General features: G+C 39.8%; 1 protein-coding gene across 2 annotated transcripts; it reads right to left on the reverse strand.

The window, feature by feature from the left end:
* Positions 1–210: 210 nt before the first annotated feature.
* fblim1 (filamin binding LIM protein 1) lies at positions 211–11,847 on the reverse strand. Of its 2 annotated transcripts, none has more exons than XM_026265923.1 (9): positions 11,710–11,847; positions 11,531–11,578; positions 11,061–11,257; positions 2,401–2,489; positions 2,249–2,321; positions 2,008–2,177; positions 1,194–1,372; positions 850–970; positions 211–772 (listed from the first exon to the last, which is right to left on the reverse strand). In XM_026265923.1, exons 3-9 carry the CDS (start codon positions 11,251–11,253, stop codon positions 659–661), a joined length of 939 nt encoding a protein of 312 aa, XP_026121708.1. In that variant the 5' UTR covers positions 11,254–11,257; positions 11,531–11,578; positions 11,710–11,847; the 3' UTR covers positions 211–658. The 2 variants fall into 2 exon arrangements, with proteins under 2 accessions (XP_026121708.1, XP_026121707.1); XM_026265922.1 differs by having other exon boundaries at positions 2,401–2,492.
* Between the last annotated feature and the right edge of the window lie 141 nt (positions 11,848–11,988).

Genomic DNA, 11,988 nt, shown 5'->3' on the forward strand with positions numbered 1-11,988 from the left:
GCTTGAAAACCCGCTGCTAGCTCGTGCGAGGAAAAAGATCTCTCGGCCCTGCGCGTTCACGAGCGGGAGCGCGCAAAGGAACCACCGGCGGCGAGCACCGCAACCCTGCGCGCCACCGACACTCCAGCGAATGTCATGAATGATGCCAAAACAATGGCCGTGTTTGTTAATATGAATTTATGTAAATAAATATCACACAAAGCAGTCTAGCACGAGAGATCATATATTAGTGGTTTATTAGAGTCAGATACGGGTGTGTTCCTATTACACTGGAAATAACACTGAATATGGGTCTTTGGTGTTGCTGCTGCTGCATAAATATCTTTGGTGCTTTGCATTTTGCGCATATTAGAAGAAAGAGTGCACAAGACCACACTACAGCTGATATGACAGATACATAGATATAATCAGAGGAAAGATAAGATAGCACAGGTGCGTCTGCGAGAGATCTGGAAAACATCTGACAGACGTCCCTAAGATGGGGATTTTACATCATAAACATCTTCGTTTGACATGTGATAGGAGACGTCTCACAGAAAACACGTCTGGTAGACGTCTCTGAGATGTTGGTGTGCTGTGAGAAGGTATTAATGGTCCCGATGCTGCTGTTTCTCATACAATCGGTGTGTCGTCATCATCACATTGGTCTGCAGCAGGTTTAAAGCGGTGCGCTCTGGATCAGCGACACGTGACACGGTTTACACAGGATCTGTCCGTCCAGCGGGTGACAGCCGTCCTCATTGGGCTCCGGAGACAGGAGCACCCTGCACACCTGACACACACAGAACTGATGTGAGGACACACTTTAAACACTAGTGAGTCGAACGCTGCTGATAGACTCACACACACCTCACAGCGGTAACAGTCCTCGTGATACGAGTGACCCAAACACTCCACGGTGAAGCTGTCCGTTCCGTCCTCGCGCGGGATGATCAGCTCTCGGCACACGTGACACTGCGGCGCGTACTTCCTGCAGAGCGCACAGATGTCTCAGGAACACTTGATAATGTCACTTTTGAATGTTCGATTTAAAAACAACATTCCACTGTATCGTGAGACATTGTATCATTCTGCAAACAGTGTGACTTGCGTTACTTTTGAATGTTCTCTGAACGATCTGGAACTAGAATGTTTTAGAAATCCAGCTGAAGGACGTATCAATAGTGTTCCTGTGCTGATGTTTTGAGAAGTACCTGTAGTAGTCCTGCAGGCAGTACACCTCGCCCACCTCGCCCTGAGCGAACCTCTGCTCTCCGATTGGCTGTCTGCACGTGCTGCACACGAAGCAGGGCGGGTGATAGGCTCGTTCCAGCGCTCGGATCACCTGATCTTTGATGACATCACCGCACGCCCAGCAGGGCTCCAGACTGGCCTGCGCACACAGAGACAACACTTGAGTTAGTCAGGATTCTCCTCACTATATTATAATCCTTTAGAAGGAAAATAAGCAGCATTATTGGTGTATGTTTACATATTTATGTGCTCTAGGCATCATGGTGTGGAATTAAGTTACAGGAATATAAGTGTTGTCCTCTTAATAACAAATTCAAATCAAAAGGAGAATGTAAATGCAGTAAAATGAAATTTTATGCACAAAAAAATACCCAAAATGTATAAAGTAAACAAAACTTTTAGATTAAAGTGCTAAAAATTAAAAAATAAAATATGGAAGCCTGCCTCCGCCACAGAATTACAAAAACATGTACTTGACATTTTTTATCTCACAATTCAGACTTAATTTCTTGCAATACTGAGAAAAAAGTCCAGAATTCTGAGTTTATATCTTTGTGAGATTAAAAGTCATAATAATATTATTGCTTTATCCCACCACGGACACAGGCTTCCATAAATAATAATTAAAAAGAACATTTTACATGTATCTCATCATGCATGGATAATACAAGATTTGTAGTAGTTATTTAGAAGTGAATAAATGGTGTTGGTGATGAATTGAGTGCACGCTCTGGGAGATGTTGTGCAGATGTCCAGCATGCATGATGATGTCACCTGGTAGCAGTCGTCACACAGAGGCGTGCCAGACTTGTTGTAGTAGATCTTGGCTGCCAGGGGAGCGTGGCACTGCCGGCACTGGAAGCACACGGCGTGGTACGTCCGGTTCAGAGCCTCGATGGCTGGTTCGGACAGAGGCACCGGCTTACGACAGAATCCACACACATCTGAGAAACACAGAAGCGTTTGAGATGACTCTCCTTCTGCAGGGTTTGTCTGATGGGGTCAGGGCTCTCACCAGCTGAGGACTCCTTCACGTCTCCTCCAGCAGAGGGCGCCGATCTCAGCAGCACTTTACCCACAGCGCTCTCCTGCACGAGAACAACAGCCATGTGACACACACACACACACACACAGAGGGAGAGCGCTGCTGCGGGGAAACACACTGACCTGTGCAGGGGCCGCCGGGGGTCCGGGCTCGGGGTCACAGGGGTCACGAGGAGGAGGAGGAGGGAGGTCATCAGGGGCACGGCTCACAACTGCTAACAGATCAACCATCAGTCAGATCCTCTCTACTGACACGTGTGTGATGTATACATCTGTGTGACTCTTTATATCATCCCAGAATGTTACTTTATTATCACCCAGCTATTTATATGAAGTTTGATATACAGGTGCTGGTCATATAATATCATCAAAAGGTTGATTTATTTCACTAATTCCATTCAAAAAGTGAAACTTGTATATTATATTCATTCATTACACACAAACTGATATATTTCAAATGTTTATTTCTTTTAATTTTGATGATTATAACTGACAACTAAGGAAAATCCCAAACTCAGTATCTCAGAAAATTAGAATATTACTTAAGACCAATACAAAGAAAAGGATTTTTAGAAATCTTGGCCAACTGAAAGTTATGAAGATGTAAAGTATGATCATGTACAGCACTCAGTACTTGTGTCTGAATGACTGCAGCAATGCGGCGTGGCATGGAGTGGATCAGTCTGTGGCACTGCTCAGGTGTTATGAGAGACCAGGTGTCTCTGATAGTGGCCTTCAGCTCTTCTGCATTCTTGCGTCTGGCATATCACATCTTCCTCTTCACAATACCCCACAGATCTTCTAAGGGGTTAAGGTCAGGGGAGTTTGCTGGCCAATTAAGAACAGGGACACCATGCTCCTTAAACCAGGTACTGGAAGCTTTGGCTCTGAGTGCAGGTGCAGAGTCCTGTTGGAAAATGAAATCTGCATCTCCATAAAGTTGGTCAGCAGCAGGAAGCATGAAGTGCTCTTAAACTTCCTGGTATACAGCTGCGTTGACCTCTGACCTCAGAAAACACAGTGGACCAACACCAGCAGATGACATGACACCCAAACCATCACTGACTGTGGAAACTTTTACACTGGACTCAAGCAACGTGGATTGTGTGCCTCTCCTCTCTTCCTCCAGACTCTGGGACCCTGATTGACTTTCATCAGAGAACATAACAGTGGAGCACTCAGCAGCAGTCCAGTCCTTTCTGAAGCGAGACGCTTCTGACGCTGTCTGTTGTTCAAGAGTGTCTTGACACAAGGAATGCGAAGCTGAAACCCGTGTCTTTCATATGTCTGTGTGTAGTGATTCTTGAAGCACTGGCTCCAGCTGCAGTCCACTCTTTGTGAATCTCCCCCACATTTTGAATGGGTTTTGTTTCACAATCCTCTCCAGGGTGCATTTATCCCTATTTCTTGTACACTTTTCTTTTCTAACACATCTTTTCCTTCCCTTCACCTCTCTATTAATGTGCTTGGACACAGAGCTCTGTGAACAGCCAGCCTCTTTTGCAATGACCTTTCGTGTCTTGTCCTCCTTGTGCAAGGTGTCAATGGTCATCTTTTGGACAGCTGTCAGGTCATCAGTCTTCCCCATGATTGTGTAGCCTACAGAACTAGACTAAGAGACCATTTAAAGGCTTTGCAGGTGTTTTGAGTTAATTATCTGATTACAGTGTGGCACCAGGTGTCTTCAATATTGAACCTTTTCACAATATTCACATTTTCTGAGATACTGAATTTGGGATTTTCCTTAGTTGTCAGTTATAATCATCAAAATTAAAAGAAATAAACATTTGAAATATATCAGTCTGTGTGTAATGAATGAATATAATATACAAGTTTCACTTTTTGAATGGAATTAGTGAAATAAATCAACTTTTTGATGATATTCTAATCATATGACCAGCACCTGTGTAGAATAGCTAGATATATAACAAAAATGAAACTTTTATTGCATATATATTCATATAGCCCACCGTTTTCCCACCACGCCACAAACGAATAAGCTGAAAGTTGGGCCAAGGCCAATCCTTGTGAAATTTCTTAGCCTCCAGGATAAACAATTAATATTACGCCTTTCGCGTGAGAAGAAGGAACTAAAGTACAAAGGCAACCGAGTCCACATCTTCCCTGATTTCAGTGCCGGCATTGCTCAAAAACGTCGTCAATTTGATGCTATCAAGAAGAAATTCTGAGAACTGAAGATGGAATATTCTCTCCAATATCCTGCCACACTGAGGATTACTGCAGCGGGCAAAGTAATCCTGTTTAAAAGTCCTGGAGATGCTGAGTCCTTTCTTCGGGATTTCGAGGCTCAATCTCAGAATGACTGATTGTTTCGTTTAACCCAGGTAAAATATTATTTGAGTTGACTCTGTTGCTGTTGTCATTTGTGGCATGAAAGGCTCACATTTATTGAAGTGAGTCATCTATCTCTCAGGCCGATTAGTTCAATTTTGTTATATTTTGTTATCATATCTTATTTTATTCTTTATGAGATCGGTCAATGTATTCATACATAGCCTACCATCAATGTCTGGAAGTCAGTTTGACTCAGATGATTGTTTGTGAAGGAAAAAGTTATCTAATATTATTTTTTTTTTTTCTCACCTCATGTAATTCAAGTAAAAAACTTAGCAGACTGCATCTGTATTCTGTTATGTTTTGGCCTATTTGGTCTATGATTGTACTCGCGTGCGCTAGAGCGCGTGCGTGTGTGTGTGAGTGTGTGTGTGTATGTTATGCGTGGTTATGTGTATGTTGCTCTTCCAACCCCACCCCAGTCAACCTGTTCTTTCATGCTCTGAATAGTTAACATGGGTAAAGGCTTATTTGTTATCCACCTGAACATAAGAAGTCTGTCACATAAAATTGATCTTTTAAGGGCCTGGCTTGTCTATAATAAACCTAATGTTATCACACTGTCTGAGACCTGGTTGAATAATAATATATTAGATGAGGAAATTAAACTGGATGGTTATGTTCTGTATAGAGCTGATAGGAGCACTCGTGGAGGAGGCGTAGCCACTTATGTCTCTTCAACTTTATTATCTGAGTTAATATCCCCTAAGGAAAATCCTGTATACTTTGAATGTCTTTTCGTTAAAATTAGTTTTCATGTAAACAAACAGTTGATTATAGGGAATATCTACAGACCCCCAAACTCCCCTTCAGAGTCAATACAGTGCATAGGTAATACTATTAAATCTGTGGGTAGCTCAAACGAGATGATTATTCTAGGCGATTTCAATATTAACTGGTTAGAACGGTCATCTATAAATGATAGGAATTATATTGAAAGTTTAAATCTGACCCAACTAATTAGTGAACCAACTCGGGTTGACCATAGATCCAAATCTTTGTTGGATTGGATTTTGGTCACCCACTCTAATAGAATTACTGATTCTGGTGTTCTTTCAGATTGCTTCAGTGATCATTCAATGGTTTTCTGTGTGTGGAAAATTAAATTACTTCGTTTACCACCCAAAGTGATCAGGGTAAGACAGAGCAAATATTTTAACACAGATGTTTTTATCCAAGATTTATTAGATATAAATTGGAATAGGTTTAATCTTATTCCATTTGTTGAGGATGCTTGGAATTTTCTTTATACGGAAGTTCTTAAAGTAATTGATAAACATGCTCCTTGGATATCAATAAAGGTTAAGGGCCGACACTTACCATGGATTGATGCAGACTTATTAAATCTTTTTAAACAAAGAGATAAGGCATGGGACAAGTACCGCCGGTCTAAGGACCCAGTAGATGGGGCAGTATATAAACAATTAAGAAATGCGTGTACGACAAAAACTAGAAATGCTAAATCAAATTACTACAAAAACTCCTTGTCTAATGGTTTAAATAATCCTAAGAAGTTCTGGAAAAGTCTTAATGCATTATTAAACAAGTCCACTAAAACCACTCCTACCAAAATTATAGTTAATGATGAGGTTATCAGTGATCCTTTCGCGGTTACCAATGCCTTCAACCAACATTTCTCCTCTATTTGTAGCTCACAATTTTCTTATTCTTCCTTCTCTAGTTTGGTAGATGAGCCTAACAGTTCCTTTTCATTTGCTACTATAAATCCTACTGACGTTCAACAGGCAATCTCCGAACTAAAGTTAGGTAATGGTACTGATCCTGACGGTCTGGAGATCAAGTTTATCAAGCTTGCGTCTCATGTATTGGCATTTCCCCTATCAGATTTATTTAATTTATCCTTATCCACTTCTGTGGTTCCATTAATGTGGAAATCTGCCAGAGTTACACCAATACATAAGGGTGGTGATGCACTTGATCTCAATAACTATAGACCTATCTCTATCATCAGTAGTATAGCAAAAGTGTTTGAAAAACTAGTATTCAAACAATTATTTAAATATATTAATGAATTCTCTATTTTGTCACCAAATCAATCTGGTTTCAGACCAAACTTTTCTACAACTACTGCTCTTCTAAAATTTACCAACGATGTTTCATCTTCTCTAGATAATAATATGTCAACCGGTGCAATATTCATAGATCTAACTAAGGCTTTTGATATGGTCGATCACTATTTGCTTCTTGACAAATTATATGCAATAGGCCTGTCTAGACACTCTCTTCTTTGGTTTAATTCTTATCTCCATTGTAGAAGTCAGCGTGTTTATGTTAATGGATGTGTATCGCAGTCCTTAATAATGGAGAAAGGTGTTCCCCAAGGCTCCTCATTAGGGCCTCTCTTATTTTCTTTGTTTATTAATGACCTTCCTCTAACTTGCTCAGACTGTTGTATTCATCTATATGCAGATGACACAGTGATTTATACATCCAATAAGTCTGTTTCTAAGATTCAATCCTCACTGCAAACTAACTTTAATACTATTCAACTTTGGTTCCAATTTAACCATCTCTTATTGAATAAAAAAAAGTCATATAGTATACTCTTCCCCACCAGATCAGCTACACAGAATCAAGTTAACAATTTGTCACTCAGATTTTTAGACGATACTCAACTATTACAAGTTGATGAACTTAAATATTTGGGCATATGGCTTGACTCACAACTCTCTTTTAGATGTCATATCAATTCTGTTGTAAAAAAGATTAATTGTAACTTGCGAATATTGTTTCGCTCTATTAACTGTTTTACTCAAAGGATTAGGTTACGAATTGTGTCGCAGTTAATATTTCCCATACTAGACTATGCGGATGTTGTCTATCAAAACACCTCAGAAACAAACTTGAAAGTATTGAATGTTATTTTCAATAATATATGTAGATTTGTGCTAAGATGCCCATTTACCACTCATCACTGTGAAATGTATGACTCACTGAAATTATTGTCACTAAAGGCCAGAAGACAGTATCACTGGTATCAGGTCATTTTTAAATGTGTGCATTATGATTATCCTTCTTACCTAAAGGAATACTTAATTCCCTATAGACCCAGCTATAGATTAAGACATACTGAATATTTCTTCTTTACTGTGCCCAATATTCTCAAGGAGAGTGGTAGACGTGCATTTAAATTTAAAGCCCCTTCAGAATGGAATAGTCTGCCAGGGTCTCTAAGATCAATTACTTCCCTGTGTTCCTTCAAAACATCTCTTTTTGTTTACCTGCAAGCAAATTGTTGCTGTAAATGTTTTCCTCATTTTTGACGTTTTTTTTTTTTTTTTTTTTTTATTATTTCTTTAAATGTGATTATGGGTTTAGGTGTGCGAATGTATACATATTTAAGATACATATGTCCTATCCTTGTACTGTCATTCCATATTTATATGTATGAGGGGCGGATGAGGTGGGATGAGGGAGAGCTTTTGTGTGTATGAATGTATATGTGCTGTATTATTTCTATGTTGTCTCGAGGACCCCCTTGAAAACGAGATGCTTCATCTCAAGGGGTTATCCTCAACAATAAAAATTTCAAATATCTTGGAGGTTGGGGTTTGTCCCGAAGCTAATTTTACACAATGATTACAAAATTGATCTAAAAATGTTTTTATTTAATGAAAAATCAGCTTTATCAAACAAAATATTATTTTTAAGCCTTTTTTCCATCTGGGGTCTGAGTCAATACTGCTAATTAAACAATATTTTGCTGAATGTGTTTTTGTGCTTGTTTAGGACTGTCATGGATAAATAAAGAGGACAATAAAACCGCCAGTAGATGGCAACAAATCTCTGTTTTAATAAATGATTAATGAACGATTCGTTCAAACGGCCGATTCAATTAGAAACGAATCAAGTGAATCACTGGCTCACATGATTCAACAACAGATTCATTCAAGCAATGAAACACCGCGTTGCTCTACACCGTTGTATACAATTATTAACATTCATGTGCTGATATTCAGAAACGTACATTGCTTATGCAATGAATATCAAACCCTAAAAACTGATACATGAGTATTATATGAGTGAATTCTAAGGGCATTCTAACGGGCTCTTCATCGCGCAGAGAAAGAGAGACCACAGGAGAGCTGACTCCAGAAGCAGTCATCACAGGGTCAGGATAAACCCTTTTTTAGGAAATAACCGGCATGGGTGTCATGTAGGCTAGAAAATGTTTAATGGGACTTAATATGTATTTAGTGTGATTACAATAAAAACATTAAAACAATAATAATTATTATATAACATTTCCTGTCCATGGTTATTCAAACAGCAAATAAATGATAGAAAGTGACATTATCACTAACACTGATCTATCGCGAGTTCTCAAAAACCTGTTATAATCACTGAAGCTGTAACTGTGAAATTAACCTCTTATTGTACATCTCTCTGCGCTTTGTTGTTTATGACGAGCGTTCAGTCAGCGAACGCGCGCGCTCTCTACAACACTGATGAGTTTGAGCGATGACTCATCTGAACGCCTCTGATTGGCCATTGCATTCCTAAGCTCAACAGAAATGTGTGTGATTGGTTAAAATGCGCAACACTTTATGCCCAAAACGCCTTAAATTAAATACTGTGCAACATGAGCATATCTTAATTTAATGCCGCAGTCGACGACACTGTCTATTTAAATTCACCTTTTAGGCAACAGAGGTAATAGATTTAATTTGTTTATGGAGAGACATTTTGCCCCTCGTTCCTCAGGCCAGAAGGCGGCTCACACACGCTCCACATCAGTGGAATGTCTCTAAATTCTAATCAAGGAAAAAACCATACCTTCTGTTGTCTCCTTTTTAAAAAACGTAAAACAAAACTTAAAAAATGTTGAGCTTGAAACATTATGCTCGAAAAATGTCAGAAACTTGCTCCCGCTTGTGTGCAGAGTTCTGATTGGCCAGTCGCCGTTATTTAGTTCGTGAATTATCATAAACAGAAAAATGTAACACTTAACTTGCACGATACATTTTACATAATACACAACATTATTAATCTAAAGGGGATGGTTGGGGGATGCTTTTTGTAATTTTTTCCCCACTAGTTTTTTCCCCTCAATTTGAGCCCTATATATATATATAAAGGTCATTTGAGTCATATATATATATATATATATAAAGTATATAGATTTACTTTATACTTTTATAGAATATAGATAGTAGGCCTATAGTTGTATTTTCAGAAACAAATGTAAACTATGTAATTGCACAGGTCTACATATAAAGTTCAATATCAGGCAGATGGTTAGTAAGCCTGAAACAATTAGTCAACATTATCGACAACTTTCAACAATAAAAAAAAAACTGTGAACTAGACAAATCTATTAGTTGTCGGGTAGTCTTTTGATCTCATATGAGCTAATGTAAGAGCCTGCAATAACAAGATTAGATCAGTGTTGCGCTGTAGTGCGAGACTGTAGTTCAGATCTGATGCAGTTCAAGAGAAGAAGACAGAGCCTCAGTTCAGAACCAACACAGCCGAACCCGAAGATGTTGAGCAGTGTTTGGATGAATCTGTAAATATTTGCTGCACGCTTTCCTCTCAATGAAGGAAAAACACACAGAACCTGACAGCAGTGAGAAAGCAGCAGTTAAGAAAGCATATGATTACAGCGATGTGGATGTTTGCACGATCACTGCAGTAAAGTCCAGTCTTTTAATGTTATTTATATAAGTTATGTTTTATGAAGGAGCCTTAAATGAAGCAGCTTCAAACTAATAACAGGAGAAACCAGAGTCAGTGCCACTTTCGGTTAGAATTACAAGCTGTTTTTCTGTTATAACACAGCTCTCCGGTGTGGAGCTAGATAATGATAACAACTTTTCATCAGTGGAGGAAAATATTATTTAATTAAAGTGATAGTTTAGTTTGCAGAGGTCTTGATCTAGCTCAGGCCTGTTTGGATTATCATAACCCTACACAGTATTTTAAGAGAGATGTTGGGTCAGATTATACAAACTATGCAGACTACATGTTCACGTGATGTGAATTAAATAAAATAAAATGTTTCATCACTTACCATTGATTTGTTTCTTATCCATATGACTCTCAAAAAGAGGTTTTAATGAGAGTTTCTCTGCCATCTCATTTTGTGTGCCAAATATATTAATTTGTATTAAAATAAATTTAAACTAATTGCAAAAGCTGAATAATCAATGTCTACTGATCAGTCAGTGAAATAATCGATGATTCTCGGTTCTTATAATCCTTAGATTAATCGATACTCAAAATAATAGTTTGTTAGAGTGGGAGGTGTAACCCAAAGGTGGCAGGTTCGAGTCTCAGGTACTGACAGGGATTGGAGGAGACTACAGTGCTCAGATCACACAGAAATATGAATATAAAGTTGGATGTATAGTCAAATCTAATCTGTATTATGGTCCAGGTATTGAGAGCGTGTAAAGAGTGATTACGGTCTGGAGCGGAGGTGTCTGTGTGACGTGTGCTGAGGGCTCTGGTCTCCATCGGAGCGTCCTGTGGGGTCATGGAGCGGCGCAGCGGGCTGCTGTGGACGCGAGCCGTCGGCGTGACACTCGCCCCAAACGGAGACGCCAGGGTGATGAAGACAGACGACACCATCCTCTTCTGAGGAGCCGCAGACGCCATGATGCTGGAACAACACACACCACATCAAACTGAAACACTACTTCTACTGGATCCATGAACTAAACAACTGTCTCTGAAAGTGCTTTAGACGTGTTCCCAGACAGGTCCAAAACGTCTCATGTCTCAAGTTCTCTCATGAATGTGTTGAGTGATGCTGTTTAGGTTGGATATACGTAACTTAAACCTTCTCTCACATATTGCAGAATATGTACAGAATAACTCTGAAAACACACACACACACACACACACACACACGTGCGGAGTGTGTGTCTCTCACCTGCGCTGGAGAACTTCACAGATCTGTCCACACGATCTTCAGCACACTCTATAAAGGAAGGAAAGGATCTGATGATCAGCGCAGAAGATTGAATGACAGATGAAGCGCAGGACTTCAGAAGCTGTTCGGTTTCTGTCCTGCTGTGGAGAAATCCTCTCTCTCTCTGAGCTCAGACGTACCTGAACAGCAGATCGATCTCTTCCTCTCTGTGTGGTTCCTCGTTCCTTTCGATCTGCAGCGCTGTAGTCACTCAGAGACAGAGCGACAGACAGAGAGAGAGAGAGAGAGAGAGAGAGAAAGAGAGTCAGGGTCGTATCTGCAGCAGGCCACACCTTTTCCTCCCTCCCTCCCTCCCTCGCTCGCCCTCCCTCCTGTCTCTCTCTCTCTGTCTGTCTCTCTCTCAGATCAGCAGAGGTGAAGAGTTAAACAGTTACTGACTGACAAAGCACAGTAAAATG

The sequence above is a fragment of the Carassius auratus genome, unplaced genomic scaffold (genome assembly GCF_003368295.1).
Source record: "Carassius auratus strain Wakin unplaced genomic scaffold, ASM336829v1 scaf_tig00217789, whole genome shotgun sequence".
NCBI lineage: Eukaryota > Metazoa > Chordata > Actinopteri > Cypriniformes > Cyprinidae > Carassius > Carassius auratus.